Raw genomic sequence first — 18,007 nt, 5'->3', positions numbered from 1 at the left:
TTTAAGTGGACAGGGCTGGACTCTTTAAAACTGCACAGACACACGAAGAGAACAGGTATGTGGTCTAGAAAACTACAAAACACGAATTTCCCAACTCGTTTGTTTCTTCTTTAATCCAACTAACAAAGGCTACAAGGACAGCACTTATTGACGAAAACGAAGGAATTTTTGCCTGGAGTGCTGTGCCGCCTAGTAAAGGGGTTGTCAGTTTTAAGGGATCTGGCCTCAAATGGACGAGCTCCAGCAGCAGCTGACCACGTCTAAGACACCGGCAGAATACGTAGCAAAAACAGCTACAGTGTAAGGACCCGTAGCAAGAACAGCTACCACCCGCTGGAGGTGTGCGGGCTGGCTGTCCACGTTTGCACAGGAAAAAGAACATTCACATCTGAATTTGGGAACGAAATCCTCTGGATCACCATGAGAGGGCAGCATGGCGTGCGTTATCGGCAACAGCAAGACCAGGTGGGCGGATCCAGGGCTCAGGTCAGAACTCACTGGTGTCTCCTCATCTGAGCCGCAGCAGAATGTATGTGCCGAAGCGTGAGACTCAGGAAAAACGAGTCTTGCACTGTTGGGACTCGAATGCGCTTTGTCGCCCTGGACAAAGCATGCACACACTGGTTTTTTTTTTCTTTTCTTTCTTTTCTTTTCTTTTTTCTTTTCTTTTTTCCTTTTTTTTTTTTTTTTTTACCACCTACAGCACCTGGTCTTCCTGGGTGGTCTCCCACCCAAGTACTAACCAGGCCCGACCCTGCTTAGCTTCCGAGTTCAGTCGGGATCAAGTGTGTTCGGGGTGGCATGGCCATAGACTAGACACACTGGTCTTCTTTCCCCATTCTACACACTTAGATTAGAAAATCGGAAAACGCATGTAAAAAAAATGCAGGTTGCTAAGGTCGCTGAGGAACCGTGCGGGGGCGGGGCGTGGAACCCTCCAGGGCTGGACCCCTGCTTTGCCTCTACGGCATGGGCCCACTTCTCCCCGCAGTGCCTGGTCCCCCAGGTGGAGGACCCTCCCCTGCTCGCACCCCCAGTGCCTGCCCACGTTAGCAGCTCGGAGGGACAGCCACGCGGGGGCCGGCCCGTGGGGAGGCCGGCGCGCCCGCGCCTGCGCCCGCGCCTGCGCCCGCGCCTGCGCCCGCGTCTGCGCCCGCGTCTGCGCCCGCCCACGCCGCCCGCCCGCGCCCGCGCCCCGCGGCGCACCGTTGGGAAGCTCAGCTTCTGCGTGATCTCGCGGTAGTCCTCGTTCCGCTCCTTCACCTGGGACTGCCCGGCCGTCAGGTGGCTGCACACGAAGCAGAAGCTGCTGGTGTGGAACTGGAAGCGGATGCCCACGGCGCCCTTGTTGCCGGCCTTGCCGCCCATGCCCGTCTTCACCGTGTCGATCGCCACGTCCCTGGAACAGAGAAGGCGCGGCCGGGGCTCCTCAGTGGCTACCCCGGGAAGCGCGAGCCTGTTTTGAGGCCTGCAGCTCTGAGAACTCCCCAAACCACCGCCCACCCCCCCTGACGCTGTGTCTTCACGTCTTCAGCCCCCAGCCGCAGTGACCAGCGCGGCCACCATGCACTCCCGGTCACCCCTGACCTCCTCCCCTCGCTGTTGGTGACACCTGGGGGCAGGTCTGGAGCGTCTTCCCCACGGCCCCAGCTCTGACGTGCTCAGCACTCACGAAAGCGCACCCCAAGCCACCCTGGACGATGGATCACCTGTACCCCCGCTTTCTGTTTGTGGAAGCAGCGTGGACTTCACCAGCCCCCACCCCGTCCATCCATCATCCTGCAGAGCATCCTGCGGAGCGCAGGAGATGGCGTCAGGCAAGCAACCCCTTTTGAGGAACAGGAGACTGCCAGGTGTTCAGGCTGGGCCAGCTGGTGCGGTGGTCACAGTGCAGACTTCCGCTCTCATTAAAACTCCAGCTTATCACGCCTGCGAGCCAGTGCGTGGCCGCACAGACAGACGGACTAAAGCACAGACGGAGGCCTACGCCTGCTCCCCGGGAGCATCACCCAGCAGACAAGGGATGGGGAGAACTGGCCAACAGGTGTGTGAGCTGAACATGCTCGAGGTCGCGGGCGTCCGGGACCGCAGGCGGCATCTGGGAAATGTGGAGCACCTCGCGGCACTCCCGACCTCGACCCCGCCCTTCCCCCCTCCCCTACGCTTCACTGGCCTTTACCCACTCACTCTGACACTGCCACGCGGCCACAGTCAGAGCACCACAATCAGGGAGACACAGTCAAGGAGACTTCAGCATCTCCTCGAAGTGCGGGAGAGGGTGACGAACAGAGCGTCCTGCTCTCCGGGTGCTGCCACGGGCACCCCTGTGGGCCTCTAAGTGCGTGGACGCCCCAGGAGGCGTGGCCCTGCTCAGGAAAGAGCGCCGGTCTCGGCAGTGAGAGACAGGAGGACGTTCTGGTGACATGAATAATGCCAGGGAGACAGGTGAGGGGAAAGGCGGGGTCCTCCCACCACTTGGACACCTATGCACAGACACACACACACACACACACACACACACAGCCACCCACTCACATGCAACAACAATCACCATCTCCCAAGGCTTTCCCTTCCTGACCGTTCGTAAAACTGTCACTCGAGAGACATGATAACGGGGTGACGATGGTAGAGACGCTGCGCCCACACACGTTACTTAGAATTCTTTTTAAGAGAGGCCAAGGAATTGGCATTTCCTGAAGGGTTACTCAGCGCTGGGTCAGAGATTTCCTGTCTAAACCTCGGCAAGGCATCCTTTTCCTTGTGCGAAGCTGGGCTTGGGTGACGAGGGCCGTGTAACGCTCCCTCCGAGGGCCTTCAGCTTCCTGGAACCAGAAGGTTCCCATTGTGGCTTTTCACTCGCTAGACAATATTCTATTCAGCCTCGCTTCTCCTGGGGGGGGGGGGTGTTCGTTCCATTTATCTAGAATAATGGCAGGGCCCATTTCCTGTCGCAGGAGGTGGGGAGGAGGAGGAAGTCTGGACAAAACACCCAGAACCGCCACGCCCCCCGCCCCCCTCTCCCCCGTCCCCCCAGATGTTCGCGCATCCAGCGTTCTCACCTGATGAACGGGACGTGGTACGGACGCACGAAGATGTACAGACAGACGCCCACCAGCTGTGCCGAAGTCAGGAGGATGTACCGATGGGAGCGAGAGATGGCTTTCTGAAGCTGCTCGCCCCACACCTTCCTGTTGGTGGTGCTGCGGAGGACGGATGCTGTACAGTCAGCGGTGGGCTCCCCCACCCCCAGGCCCCCAGGCCCCCAGCCCCTAGCTTCTCCCTTAGACAGGCGGATGTCCTGCCGACTGCGCTCCCTTCGTGCCAGGCCGTGATCCCGCGGGGACTGACCATCTGTAGAGGTCTGCTTGTGCCACGCATGTCGCAGCTCCCCCTGCCCCCGCCCCCCGCACCCCACCCCTGCTACCGGAAACCCAGCATGGGCCCTTGCTCGTGAGAGCACCGGAGAGTCTGGTTTTGTCGTCTGTTCAGAAGTAAAGCTGCACCGGTTTAGGAAAGAAAAGGTCTGGCTGCCTTTCGACCAGGTGTTCACCTGGCGGCGTCCTCCCTGAGGACCCGGTGGACCGGGACCTCCTCCCCGGCCTCCTGCTTCCTCGCCTCCCCCCAGGAAGGGCGACCAGCGCCCTCCGGGCCGCCCTCTGCCCCCGCCCCAGGCTCACGCCCCAGCCACACGCGGGGCCGAGGCAGCAGCGCCGCAGAGAAGGTACGGTGACGAGCCGCCTGTCCCTGTGACCTCAGCGAGCAGCGAAGCACTGCGGTCAGAGGCCCCTCCTCCGCGGGGGGCTCAGGTCAGCGGACTCGGACGCAGGACCGCCCCCTGCGCCTGCACCTGGCTCGGGGAAGCCCTCGGCGGGGTCCACGTCACTCGCCAGCGGCCCTCGCTCCCGGCCCCTCACCTGGCGTTGACGATGTTCCCGGCACTCAGCTCCACCATCTCCTCGAACCCCACGGCAAAGATGTCAGCTGGGCTGCTGCCATCTGGGGGACAAGGCAGGAGAGGAAGGAAATCAGACCCGCCCGGGCCCGCCTTCGCTGACCTGCGGGGCCCACGTCTGCCTGTGGGCCAGGTGTCCCTGTGCCCAGGGGCTCCCATCCAGACCGCCAGGCAGAGCCCCACGCAGGGCTCCCCCTCCCGTCCTCCATCACCCACACGGCCTTTCCCTGTCTGCATCCTGGGGCGCGTGACTGACCTCTCCAAACCCCCATTCCTCTGCTCTGTGCAAGGGACAGTAACCGCCACCTCACAGGGTCGCCGCGAAGTATGGATCAGATGCCACACGTGAAGTCCCTGCCTCCCCCCACCCCCACCCCCTGGCGTGTAGTGAGCGTGATCCTGCCGCACACTTCCTGCCTGTGACTCCCACGTGCACCAGACCCTAAGTCACCAGGTGCAGGGCTGTCTCACACTCGTGTCCAGAGTACTTCAGACAGCGCTGGACTCAGCCTTCCCCAGTTAGTGACTGACTGGCGCACAGTGGCCAGAGAAGGGAGCACCCAGCCCAGCTCGAGGGGGTGGCCCCTGTCCCTTGGGGCCCGCCCTGAGGAAATCCCCTCCAGAAACGCCTGGTTTTGCAGGAGGCACTTTAGTGAGGAAGCTCCGAGTTTAACACAACCTCTTGGATTGTGTCCTCCATCCTTGTCCTTCTGACACCCAGCGGCCCGAGCCATCCAGCCCAACGCGCTTCCTTCCACTCTCTGCGGCAGCCGACGCCCCCCATCCCTGACTCCATTAGAAAGGCCGGGATCCCCACTATCCTGCTGGCCACACAGGGAAACCTGGGACCTCAAGCTTAACGGGCTGCGAGTTGCTTTTCTTTCTCAAAGAAGAAAACGCTCCTCCTCTGCTCTGCTGGGTGACGGTCACGACTCCTTCCCTCTCCTGAACGCAGGTACATTTCAGTGGGGGCCCCGGGAAGCACGCTAGCCCCATACAATCCCCCACAAAGTTAAGAGCCAGTGTGCCAGGGCCACCCGCCCCGTTCCTGCGGCAAATGACGAGGACCCGTTTTAGAAAAAGGGGAAGGCAGTTTCTTGGGCCCAGGCTGATGTTCTCAGCGCTTACAGGGCCGGCCCTGGTGGGTACTCGGAATGGCCACCATGGACACGAGGATCCCAGCGGCCCCAAACTCTGGACTCTGAGAGACAGCAAGAGGGCACAGACTGGGGTCGGGCTCTGAGGACCCACCGCCCGGGGCAGCTACTGAGCGGGAGGCCCCTGCACATCCACAGGCAGAGACCGGGATGGCCAGTCTCTTCCAGAATCCAAAGAAGCCAGACAAAGCAAGGCCCCTCGCTAAATGCTGACTGCAGACAAATCATTTACTCCTCAAACCCTGAGTTCTGAGGCCATTTGCTACTACCTCGCATGATCTAAGACAAAAGGCAAGGTGTCAAACTCGGACGTATTTCATTCTTAAGAGGGACACGCAGATCCTTCCGTGGCCACTTAGAGCGGAAGCCTGTAGCTACACGGCTGGTTTGGGAAAAGGCGGCATGAAACATGAGTCTGGCTGCTGGCAGGAGCGTGTCCCCAGACGCCGCCTTGCCCGCCCTCCTCGCGGCATGAAGGTGCTCGTGGTCACAACCTAAAACTGCACGATCTCTACACGTGAAGAGAAAAGAGGGGGGCCACTTTGATACCTGCCCCCTGCACCGCCCCCCGAACATCTGGAGAAGAGTAGGCGCCAAACGGTTAACATGCCCTGGGATGCCAGACCACGGTGCGTTGCCGGAAGAGCCGAACGCCAAACCTCCCGGGGGCAGAGCACGTCCCAGAATCCATGCTTTGTTTTTGCCCGGGCGGCCGCACTCACCCTGGGGCTCGACGACCCCGGCCAGCCCCGGCGAGTCCAGCAGCCAGTCCGCCAGCTCAGCCGTCCCGAGCAGGTTGGTCCTGAACTGCTTCCCGCCATTCACGTTCCAGGTCCCCACGGCAACGTGGATCCGCTTGAAATGTGTGAATTCCGACTGGCGCTCGGCCATGGCTCGCAGGACCCTGGGCGTCACTGAGAGGAGGCAGAGGAGGGCGCGGTTGTCGGCATCTGCACCTCATGTCTCCCCCCCAACCCCCCGAAACACGGATGGGGACTCTGTCAGCACAGAGAGGGGCGGAGGCGGGCGCCTGGTCCTGCGGATTCGGGCCCCGGGACCGGGACACACCCCTGTGGCGTTTTTGCCACAGAGGCCTGAAAACACATCCCCCTCCCCCCCCCCCCCGGTGCCCTGCCCCTAGCCAGAGCCACAGATGCTGTGAGAGATGCCTGCAGTCCTGGCGGGATGCCTGGTGCTTGGAGCAACAAGGTCATCGGGAGCAGATGTGGACTTGCACACAAGGACACATTGCAGGGAGGGTGCACACGCCTGACCTATTCTGGGACTTCTTGCTCTGGGGGCGAGGATGGGAAAAAGATACCTGAGAAGAAATAGCTAAAAACACGGTGGTGGCCTTGAGGCTGAGCCTGGGAATGGGCTGAAGTTTGTCATTACTAACCTGAGAGTAACTAAGAATAAATTACAAGGCCAGCTTTGTGAGAGAGACTAGAAAGCCGTGGAGACAGGGGCGGGGTCCGCCAGCATTGCCATTCCTCGCCATTCCTCCTCCCCCTCATCCATGTGCGTAAAAGCATTTTCAGACTCTGACTCTTCTTCCTAACCGTCTCCGCAACACACAGAGGCTGTGACATCAGGTCACAGGGGAATTTAAGCCAGGAGTAGATGGGTGAAGGGGGTCAAAAGGTACATGTTTCCAGTAGCGAAATAAATAAGCCCCAAGGACGTGATGCACAGCATGGAGACTCTAGTTAACAATACTCTATTGTATATTTAAAAGTTGCTAAGAGAGTAGATCTTAAATGTTCTCATGAGAAAACGTTTTGTAACTATGTATGGTGGTGGATGCTCACTAGACTTATTGAGGTGATCACAGTCCCGACACAGACATGTATCAAATCATTATGCCGTATACCGGAAACTATGTCAATTATATCTCACTTTTTTTAAAAAAAGAAACCTCTAGTTATTGACAGAATCGTGACAGTCTTGCCCCCCAGAGCGGATGGTGGGCTCTACTTCTACGGGGTCCTGAGGCCAGAAGAGAAGCAAGACGTGGCCCTCATTGGACACTCCTTGGGAAAAAGACCCCTGGCAATGGGACCAGAAACCCACTCGGGGTGAGAAGGCGTTTCTGGGGTGAGTTCGCGCTCGAAGAAATCGACCCTTGCGGAAGAGCCCAGGGACTCCCTCAGAGTCCTCTCCTCTCGGCTTGGGAAAACAGTCCACACTAAGGAAGGGCAAGAGTGGGCCGCCCCTCGAGGCCGGAAAGCACGCAGTCCTGGGGGACGCGGTGACAGCTGGCATTCTGCGCGCATTTGTATTTTCTGTATACGTTACGTAAATTTTAGTCGTCTTAAAAAACCTTTCTGGCTGGGCAGACACTGCCCTCCTGGGCTTAGCCAATTAGTCTTTTCTTTTTAAAATTATTTTTATTCAGATAATATTGGCTAATGACACCACAGAAGTTTCCGGTGTACGATACCATGATTTGGTACCTGTACACCCTGCTGTGTGCTCCCCATCGAAAGCCTAGTTCCTGTCCATCGTCATGCGGTGAACCCCCTTCCCCCATACCCAGCCCATCTCCACCCCTCCCCCTCTGGCGACCACCATTCTGCTGTCTGAGTCTGTGAGTTTATTCTCGTTTTATTTTCTTCGCTCGCCTCCTTTTCATTTTCTATTTCCTACGAGCGAAACATGTGGTTTTTGTCCTTTTCCACCTGACTTCTTTCACTCAGCAAAATTCCCTCAAGATCCATCCACGCTGTGGCAAAGGGCACGATTTCGTCTCTTTCGTGGCTGAGTAATACTGCATTATACGTAACGATCGCGGACACTTAGGATGTTTCTACACGTCGGCTGTTGTGAAGCAGCCGCGGAGGTGTGTGAGACGCGAAAACGAACCCATCCCGGGCCCCGTCTCCTCTCTCTGGCCCACACCCCGGGACGCACCATCCCTCTGCGTAGCCATCCCAGGACCAGGAACCGGCCAGCCAGAGCCCACCAGAACGGTTCACACTGGCCGGCCCCAAGCTGCTCGGCCTGCCCTGCCTTTCCCACGGAAGGCCCGATAAAGGCCACGGCCTACGTGCTCCCCGGCTCCTGCCTTCTGCCCCCTGGCCACCATGGGGACTTTCCATGTGGCCCTGTGTGCCCCCCGAACCCTGCCATCTCGAGGCCCCATGAGCATAAAAAACTTCGTTTTCTTCCTGAGTCTCTCCGCCTCCTCTTGTGGCCACACGTGACTGCCCATCTCATAGAAGAACACGACACGCAGCTGCAAACCGCTCATGTCACCCGGCCGAGCCGGAGTCCCAGCGGAGCGCAGAGCCCTGCAGCTCGGGACTGTCCACCTCCCGCCCGCCGAGGCCGCGCGAGGGGCGGGAGGGCCGGCTCGCGCCGCCTCCATGCCCCCGGGGGGGGGGCGGGGGCCGCCGTACCCAGCAGGGCCGTGTTGTCCAGCAGCGTCCTTCCCCTGGCCGCCGCCGCCTCGGTGCAGACGTCCCCGACCAGCAGCAGCTTGATGGCTTCCTGCTTCACCCCGTCGCAGAGGTTGGACTGGATGGTGCGGGACACGGAGCGCGCCCCGTCCTTCAGCTTTCCCACCTGCCGGCCGAGAGCCGGAGCGCGGGCCGTGAGGCGGGGCCCCGCGGGCCCCCGCCCTCCCCCACGCTCCCCCGCGGCCTGCCCCGACCTTGGCCTTCCCCTCCAGGGCCCGGCTGCCCGTGAACATCTTGCTCAAGCTGTGCCCGTTGAGGGACCACATGGCTTTGAAGGACTCCACGCAGCGGTCGGCGACGGGCTTGGAACTCAGCCCCAGGCTCTCGAGCTGCAGGTGTAGGACCTGGGTGAGAAGAGACAGCTGTCACTGACTTCTCAGCCAGAGGCTCCCCCACGGCCGCCCCAGGGACCGTCACCAGCCCCCGTGATCACCCTGTGCCCCTCCTGGACGAGGGAGGAAACCCTTGCATCAGAGATGGGGGCTTCCACCACACCCCCCCGCAACGCTCTCTAACTTTATCACCCCACCCAGCCCTGCTGGCCTCCCTGCCCCGCCACCAGCGGGCCGGACGGCAGGGGCAGGCGGGCAGGCCTGGAGGGCAGCTGCTGCAACCCCCCGCCTCCCCCCAGCGGGGAGCCAGGCTCGGTCTCCCTCCCAGGCCTCAGACCCAGCCTCACCTCGCCAGCCTCCCACGGCCCGTTCCCGGGAACCCTTACACGGCACCTGTGTTCCTCAAGGCGCACCTGGCGCCTTGGGCCACCGTGAATGGGAGGCATTACAAAAGGTGCATGAAAAGTCTGCCTGTGGCGGGTCACAGGCAAGCCGGCCACCCGGGAAAACCTCGTCCCACACCACTGCCCAGTCAGAAAGCCGGGCCAGCGACGCCGCCCTCGTCGGGCAGACGAAACGCGCTCGGCCCGGCCCTTGCCGCCAGAGGCCGGGGCCGCGGCACAGGCGGGGCGGCGGGGACAGACCTCAAGCGCGAGGAAGCTCTGCACGGTGTTGGTCCGGTCCAGGCAGTCGAGACAGTTCATCCGCAAAGTGCCTTTCTGAAAACTTAGGAAAACCACAAGAAACGCAAGTGGCTACGGGTTTTGTTGGAAGGAGCCGTGGCTGTAGCACAGTGGCCTGATGTCCGTAGACCCCTCCCAAAACAAACACGTACCCCTCACTTCCTCCCTCGTAGCTCACCGGGACCCCTGTTTCTACCCCGACGGACCCCAGCGCACGTTCTCAGCAGCCCGCACGCCTGAGTCATCATGAAGAGTCAATTCCCGTGACTCACTGTAGTCACGGTCTAGAAAGTTCCCGTGAACAACTGGTGAAATGAACTGTAAGCGAATGCTGTGCCATGCTAAGAGGGGACAGCTCTGTGCGAGGCTCCCGCGGGCCTCCGGCCACACGCTGCCATCAGCCTGTCCACATGTGACCTGGCTGAACACACACCGTGCGTTCATCAGCACCGAACGCACGGCCAGCAGCACGCTCATGCCCGAACGAAGCGTCCCTAACGCACGGGTCTGCTCCGCGGGACACGCCACAGCCTCCTTGCACCGAGAAGCCCCAGACGGCGCCTGCCGCCACACGAGGGGCCGCTTTAAACGGTGACGCCGCCAACGACCGGCGAGCACACGCGGCCCTGACAAGCCGGCGAGGACACTCGGCCTCAGCCGGGACATGCACACTGACCCATGCGCTGTTTTTACCGTTCTGAGCCTGTCTGTGAACGACGGGCCACAGGTGTCAATTTTAGGGTGACAAATTTTAGCGAGCGAGCGAATTTACGAATACAGAATCCGTGAATGAGGAGGAGGAACGGCAGTGTGAGGACATGGACCATCCTTTTCCTCCTCTCCAAGCAGGGAAAGCATGGCCCGGGTTCCCTGGCCCGGGTTCCCTGGGCAGCGGGGACCCGGTGGCTGTCCCTCTCACCCTCAAGGGTTTTTATCACCGTCTGGATGGGTTACACGGTGCCCGTGGCTCCGCATTTTACCCCAGTCCCTCTCGTGGTCAATTCGTGACGCTGCGCTGTATCTACTCACAAAAGCGAGTCCTGACCGAGGGGAAGGGGACGGAGAGGCCGGAACCCCAGGTCCCCAACACCGCTGAGCTGCGGCCCGGGAGGGCGGGCGAGGACTCACCGAGGGCTGACGTCCTCGCCCTGGGCGAACACGTCGAAGTCTTCCCAGTGCAGCTTTAACTGGGGCCTCAGCAGGTTCTCCAATTTCTCTAGCTTCCCGCCTTTGGCGAACTGGTGGAAGTCGAAGTTGATCATAGGCGTGTCACCGGCGTGGCAGGAAGCCCAGAGCAGCTTCTGAAAGGGGAAAGGGAGAGGGTGGGAGGGGGCCAGGGGAGAAGACACCCGGCCACCGCGCGGCCCTCCTGGCGGGAGCCTGAGCAGCTGACACCGTCGGTCACCACCAGATCGCAGGGTTTAGCGCTGCGGCTTATGGAGGACCAAGGGGTGGTGTCGGTCCTGACCCCGGAAGGGAAGCACAGAGCAGACCCTGGGGGCGAACCCAGAAAGAGCATCTTGCCTACAGAAGGGCAGAAGGTCCCCCTGGGGCCAACGGCAGCCAGGGCGGGCGAGGCTCCCCGGGCAGCCAGCAGCCCTCCTCCGACATCACCCCTCTGCGGTGATGGAAGACCACTCTGTTCTTCGGGCACCCAAGTGCCACAGGCCCACGGGGCACAGGGCAGCGCAGCAGGCTGGGAGCTCATAATCCAGCTCACCGTTGCCCCGGTAACCGGCCCCATTTGGACACGCACAGGCCTCCAGGTGGGTGTGCTCTGAAGGGGCTGGGTCTCCCGGCAGGCCCTCCGCGGCTCCCGGCAGGGGCCCCCCTTCCACAGGAGGAACCTCACTGAGCGCTCCGCGGCTCGCTCACCAGGCAGCCCCGTGGAAAAGGAGGAACTGACTGCCCCCCCAGGAGACCTGGCTCAGGCCTCCCGCTGCCCTGCACGGCTTCAGGTCAGACTTGTCCAGATGGTCTGATGACTTTGAAGGACCAGAAGGACGTCGGGCCGTCTGCTCCCTGTGACTCGAAGTGCCCGTCCACCACAGGCAAGGATGCAAACCAACGTGTGACTGCCATCATTGAGGAAGTCTCGCTATGGAAAAGAAGTCGCCCCACTGAACAGTGTGTCACTGACTGCCATTGCGTTCCGGAGCAAGCACCTTGTGGCCTGAAAACCTCCAGGTAGCAGCCGGGCTGCAGGTCCATGGACCTCAGCACTCAGAGGTGACCGGGCTGGGGCACTGGGGCTCCACATGACAGCCCGGTCAGGTCCCCTGCAGGTGGCATGTCAGCCTCCTGCCTCCTGCCTGCCCAGGATCCTGCCCTCCCGACACGGGCCACGGGACCACTGCCATCCCCTGTGACAAGAGCCCACTGGCTCGGGGGGGCTTCCACCAGCCGATGGGACTGGGGCTGATGGACATCTTGTCCCATAGCTCAAGGCATAACGAGATTCTTGGGGGGTTCTTCCTTTTTTCCCTTTGTTTTTCCTTCTTCCTCAAAATAAGCTGCCCACATTGCTGCCGGGATGGGTGAAGGGAGACAATTCTCAAGCTTGTTGCTAACAGCAACAAACCAAACAGGAAAAGCAGGTCTGGCCATAAGAAACTGGCAACCGCAAAGTCTGCTCCAGGCCCGTGGCTTCCCTATGCAGAGTGAAATGGACTGGGTGGCCCTCAGCCAGGGGTCAGGGAGGCAGCGAAAGCCACTTCTGGTGAGGTCTTAATGCAGACTCCGTCAGGGGCTTCCGGGCTTTTCTCTATTACGTGGGGACCATGGGCAACTAAAAAAGGACCATTCTGTGGCTTCTCAAGGTGCAGACTAGAGACACTGGCAGCCACGAGAGCGGAGGACAGGGAGAGACCCCCGAGGGTGGGGTGGGGAGCCTCGTGCCCTGACTGCTTCGTCCCCTGTCCAGGGTTTCTCCCCACAGCTCCCCGGCCCAGCACAGCGGAACCCAGGGGAGCCCAGGACAGCAGGGCACAGGAAGCAGCCCAAACAAGGGTGGGGTGTTTGAAGGCTCCAAGACAGCAGGAGGAAGTCGCGCGAGACGCCTCGCTTTACACGAGAAGACCCACTCTGGGCACAAGTGCCCGGCAGGTGTTTCTATGAACTGCCAGGAGGTGCCCTCAGCAGCGGAGCGAGACCAGGGAGGGAAGGGGGAGCTCGGGTTCCCTGACCAGGTCAGGGGTGCGTGGGGCGAAGCCCAGACACACGCACGTGCGTGTGCACATGCACAGGCGGGTGAGCGTATGTGTGTCCATCCAGGAGAGCCGGGGATAGGCCCAGCTGTTCTGAGTCCCCAAGGTCCCAGCAGGCAGTACCGAAGGAAATGCAGCTGGCGACGGGAGATGTTCTGTTTGACGTCGGGCAAATTATCTTGCCATGAGTTCGTAAAAATTACACTTGACCCGTCAGGAGTCCAAACCACCTGATGCTGGAGCTCTCAGTGGGAGGAAGGGAGCGGACCTCCCGAACGAACGTGGAGAGAGGGCCACCGTTGCTTCCGGCTCCCTGCAGACGCCTGCTTCTGGGGGGCGGGGGCACCACCTCCCCATCCCCCCCCCGCCCCCACCCACTGTGGAGAGGCGGGCGCCATTACCTTGAAGGCTCTGTTTAGCACCTCCTCTCCGCCTCTGCTCCCCAGCAAGTTCACGACCACCTGCTTCCCGTACTGCTCCTTCAGAAGCACCATATGCCTGCAACACAGCAGCACAGCGCGGTGACCGCAGGTCCCCAGGACACAGGTGGACAGCCCTGCCCTCCTCGAGGCGAGAGGGGGTGGGAGGGACCGGCTGGGCGCCAGGATCTAGGATGAGCCGTCCTCCAGGCCAAGAACAAACACGGCGGATCAGACTCTGAGACAAGCGTGACATCGGAGGACAGGCTGGACTTCCTGAAACGTGCCCGTCGACTCCCGAACAGCTGACGCAGCCTTTCATCCACACAGCCTGTAAATGCACGTGCACTGTCTCAGATTAATCTAGTTCCTTAGGTCCTGCCTGTCCTTTTCCGAACTAGAAAAACTGGGAGAGCTGTCAACCTCAGAGTCTAAGTGCTGCATTTCATGATGCTTGACCCAAACAAGAGGGCACAACAAAATTTCGGTCTTTAGAAAAATCTGTATATCACAAACCATTTTTAAAATCTATATGTTGAAATATTAGGGAGAGACGCTAATATTTATCTTTTATCACCAGCTTTTGAGAACCACAATTGTGATCATGTTAGGAATGTTTAAATGTAGTGTTTTTTTTTTAAAAAAAAAAAAAAGGAAAAACCAAAAGCAAATGTAAAACTGTAATTTAATAGGGTGATCTTTATGCCTAAATATAGAAAAAAGTCTGGACTATAACAAACTGTGGTGTTAAAAGTGGTAGAGTTTTATGTCATTTAAAATTCTTTTCTTCTTTAAACATTTTCATGTTTTCTGAATTTCTACAATGACATGTTTCTTTTACAAAGAGATTTTTTTTAAAAAAGTTATCACAAAAGAACCATTTTTAGCCCAATAAGAGAAAAAACACTCCCTTAATAACTCTGAGGGGCAGCACTGTGTAGCAGGAGAACATAATTCTGAAGTGGGTGGTCTCGGCTGCCCGGCCGACGAGTTAAGGGGGAGTCTACCCCCATCCCCAGTGACGGTCGTGGCAACCCTGCCTCCCTGCGGTCCCTCCCGGGGGAGACGGAGGGCTTGGTGAGGTCAGTGCAAGCAGAAACTCTGCACAAGCCAGCGGGCTTGTGCACTGTCCCGAGAGCTGAGCGATGTGGCAGCCCTGGGTGAGGGTACCCGAAGAAATGGGACGTGCGTGGCCCGGCCTCTCTGGGCTCACGTGGGTCCGCCCGCCCAGGGAAGACGTGTCAGCCTGAGGTCTGACACGTGGACCCAACAGCAGCCTCTGCGCTGGTGGGGAGTCTGAGCCACTGGGCACTGAGTGAGCATCTTTCTCTTAGGGGTGAAATCCGAGGAAGCCGGTTGTGGCCACATATCCAAGCCGTACTCAGGCCACAATGCGCCTTATCAGAAATAAGGCTGATGTCTGATCTCCAAGTGACTGATCTCTGAGCCTACATCTCAGCTGGTTCCCAATTCCAAGGTTGGGAGAGAAAAGATATTACTCTTTATTCGTGCCGCCCATCCCAAAGGCTCTGGATCAAAGTCTGCACCCTCCGAGCTGCCTCCTTCGTCTGTGCCGTGAAGCTGTGATGCTCATCCCGTAAGAACGGCTGTGAGGACCGAAAGGTGAGTAACAGCAACAAGCACTTGGCAGGCGATAGTTTACCTTTTCTTCCTTTTAATTTAAAATTAGGATAGTTTTCTTATTGATAATTAAAAGACTCGTGTCACTAGCTCTGAGGGGAAGAGTCGTGGAGGCCACACCGAGGTCAGCACGAGTAAGACTCACCCTGGCCTTGGTGGCCCTGTGCATTCAGGGCCTTTTGTGCACCATCTGTTACTGTTACGGGGAGCTCCCTGGAAAACTGTGGGGTTTTTCAGGACATTGAGGAGTCGGGATTCCAGCATCCTTCTCATATTCAGGGCATAACTGAGGGACCGAGAGCTGAACACACCCTCACGTCCAGACACAGCCAGCTCCATGCAGACGGAGGGCGGGCGGGGGCCGTGGACGTCCACTGTCATGCGGAGTGAGGCCCAGGTGCAGCCCCAGAAAAGGTCAGAACCGCGCCACCTGCGAGACACGATCCTCCCCAAGCGGCCCTGGCCAAAGGCCTGCTCGAAACTGCCCTCTCCTCCGGGATGTGGCAGACAAGTACAAGAGCAGCAGTGAATAATGGTGACAAGTATTCTGTGTATTAAAACTATGCACGTAAAGGGATGCACGTAAAGGGATGCACGTAAAGGGTTTTCTTGGCTTGGGGGAGGGGGAGGGATTTACTCTGGACCAAGCACATGGAAGAACTGAGAAACTCTTCAGAGCCCCGGCAAATGCCAGAAATTTGGGGGCACCCCTGCATGAGGTGAGACAGCCCTGCTCCACAGGGGGCCACAGCGCCCCACCACGGCTGAGAGAGAAACACAGGACCTCACTTCCAAACACCACTCACAAATGGGAGTGACCTGGTTAGTCACCAGCCTGAACCTCCCACTGGACGCGGACGGGCGAGCAGGGTTCAAGTCACCCTTCCCCGTTAGAACGTATTTAAACGAGCGAGTTCCCGTACGCCAGGATGTTAAGTGGCTGCCTGTAAAAGGGCTCGCAGTCGCAGAGACGTGTTCGGTGAGTCACAGATTTAAGGAAGGGAGCGTGTGAGAAAGGAGCGGGCTTATTCTTCTGAGTAAGTGTACATTACACAGACACTCCCTAGGGACACACACAGACACACACCACACAAACACGGACAGACAGACAGACACACACTAACAGGATTTCAACAATTTTAAGTCTGTGTCAATGTTCTTAAAGTTTTTTTTAAGCTCATAAAACACATGAAGGTTTTGGAAACAAGCCCAGCAGACCCCTCCCCTTTGGCTTCTGGTCAGCTCAGGAAGAGTTTCGTTTTTAGTTATACATTTGCTATTTCCTGAGACATTTAATGTAGATCTATGCCAACTGGAAAAAAACAAACAAACAAACAAACCCGCGTACCACGTGTAGGACACAGTAAGCGCACTCGGGAAAAAGGCAAAAGCATCTTCACTAACGGGCCCCCCCCCTCCAGGAAACGTCCACCACTGGGCCTGGGCTACCGACCGGGCCACAGCCAGGCTGCTGCTTCCGGTCTGGTACACACGGGGGCGGCTAACTCAGGAGCCCAAAGGAAGCTTCAGGCAGAATGATTAAGACAGCAAATAATTCCTTTTTGAATTTTTATGATATTAAGTTTGAAACTCAGTACTGAGTTTCAAAAAGCAAATATTCTAGGGAGATGTTAACGATTTCGAGTTCAAAATACTAGTCATTCAGGTTAGCCATGGCTTTTCGTGAGCAAGTTGGAAAACATTGTCATAATCTGATTTGCGCTTTAAAAAAGTAAGCTATGCGCCTTTCTTCCTAGAACAATACACAGTAAACAACGAAGAGTAAAACAACACAGAGTAAACAACAAAAAGAAAAATCTCTAGTAGCAGAAATTGGGAGTGAGGGGACTTTTAGCTCTCACTTTACACCTAGTTCCATGCAGTGACTTCTTAAAACCTGGGCATATATTACTTTTAACACAAAAACAGCCACGAACATCCTAGAATTTAGCTGATCCCTTACGAACCAGCGTAGATGGATGAAGCCTCACTGCGGAAGGAACTGTTGAGATAGAAACAAAAGTGTCACCTGGGGAGGGAGGAGGTAGACGGGGTCAAAGGGGTCAAATGTGTGGTGACGGAAAGAAATCTGACTATGGGAGGTGAACATTGTGTGTGTGTGTGTGTGTGTGTACACATATGTGCCTTACTGTTGAATTGTACACCTGAAACTTACTGGAGTCCATTAATCAATGTCGCCATTAAAAAATAAATTAAAACAAAAAAACAAAAAACCCGAAAACCAAAGCGTCACCTAAGCATTTATACTGAAACTTCAGGTACCTGAGAGAAGCTGAAAATCTCATTGTGGAAACACCCTTCTTGCATAAAGGACCACAGTAAAGGGCAGATTTAGGCCCGGGCTGTGGGGCCCTGGCCTTCCCGCCGTACTCTGTCCCCTGTGCTGCTGTCTGACAGGAGGAAGACCCCTGAGAATGACAGGCTTAGGGCGGTGTCAGACGACCCTACCTGTCGAAAGCAGGGGCGTTGGCTTCCAGGCCTCTGGTGAGTTTCAGATGATGGGAGCCCACCTAAAACAGAGAGAAATGACACCTGTGACTCCTCAAGCTCTGCCCACCCAGGAAGCGATGGTTTCCCCATGGCCACCTCGCTGCCAGCCGGGCCCCGTGCGGCCTGTTTCCAGCCCCCTGCACACCACCCCGCACACCCTCCCCCCCATCTCAGGACGGCCAGGCCCGGCACTCAGGTCCCACAGCCTGAGTCTGGCCCCGTGTGACCCAGTCCCAACCTCAGCATGGAACACGCTGCAGGAATTCTTCCACAGACAGGACAGACCCCAGGTGAGACTGCGTGAGGCCCACGAGCCCTTCGGTGGCCAGAGACGCAGCTGCGCCCGGGAGAGACCAGGCCCCAGCCTGCCCTGCAGCAAGGGCGGCCGTGACTGCCCCGAAAACCTGAGTTGCAACTATCCACAGACTAATTTGCCTTATTACTTCAAACTATCTGGTAAACACAGGAAGTTTCAAAAACAAACTTAAAACGACATGTCATGGGAGCCGGCTTGAAGGAGCTCTCTCTAGACAAATCTGGGTCATTTATATAAGGACAGTAATGGATTATAACCCGAAGAATACAATGGGAATCCATGGCTCTATGCAGATGAGAGCTGGCTGGACACGGGGGTGGGCAGAAGGG

At 58.0% G+C, this 18,007-nt stretch overlaps 1 protein-coding gene and 1 pseudogene across 5 annotated transcripts in view; both read right to left on the bottom strand.

Annotated features, from left to right (window-relative positions):
* The window catches only part of SYNJ2 (synaptojanin 2), an 87,432-nt gene that overhangs the window by 20,206 nt on the left and 49,219 nt on the right, over positions 1-18,007 (bottom strand). For all 5 annotated transcript variants that reach the window (XM_036223184.1, XM_036223192.1, XM_036223203.1 and 2 more), the window contains 10 exons: positions 17,321-17,382; positions 13,193-13,289; positions 10,714-10,886; positions 9,547-9,628; positions 8,765-8,914; positions 8,511-8,676; positions 5,832-6,023; positions 3,915-3,996; positions 3,060-3,200; positions 1,207-1,399 (listed from right to left, as the gene is read on the bottom strand). In XM_036223184.1, coding sequence (XP_036079077.1) covers positions 1,207-1,399; positions 3,060-3,200; positions 3,915-3,996; positions 5,832-6,023; positions 8,511-8,676; positions 8,765-8,914; positions 9,547-9,628; positions 10,714-10,886; positions 13,193-13,289; positions 17,321-17,382 — 1,338 coding nt within the window. The remainder of the gene's footprint in view (positions 1-1,206; positions 1,400-3,059; positions 3,201-3,914; positions 3,997-5,831; positions 6,024-8,510; positions 8,677-8,764; positions 8,915-9,546; positions 9,629-10,713; positions 10,887-13,192; positions 13,290-17,320; positions 17,383-18,007) is intronic.
* Positions 695-813, bottom strand: LOC118606839 (annotated as a pseudogene).

This window comes from Rousettus aegyptiacus, unplaced genomic scaffold, assembly GCF_014176215.1.
Source record: "Rousettus aegyptiacus isolate mRouAeg1 unplaced genomic scaffold, mRouAeg1.p scaffold_m13_p_1, whole genome shotgun sequence".
NCBI lineage: Eukaryota > Metazoa > Chordata > Mammalia > Chiroptera > Pteropodidae > Rousettus > Rousettus aegyptiacus.
This window is presented reverse-complemented; position numbering and strand designations above follow the sequence as displayed.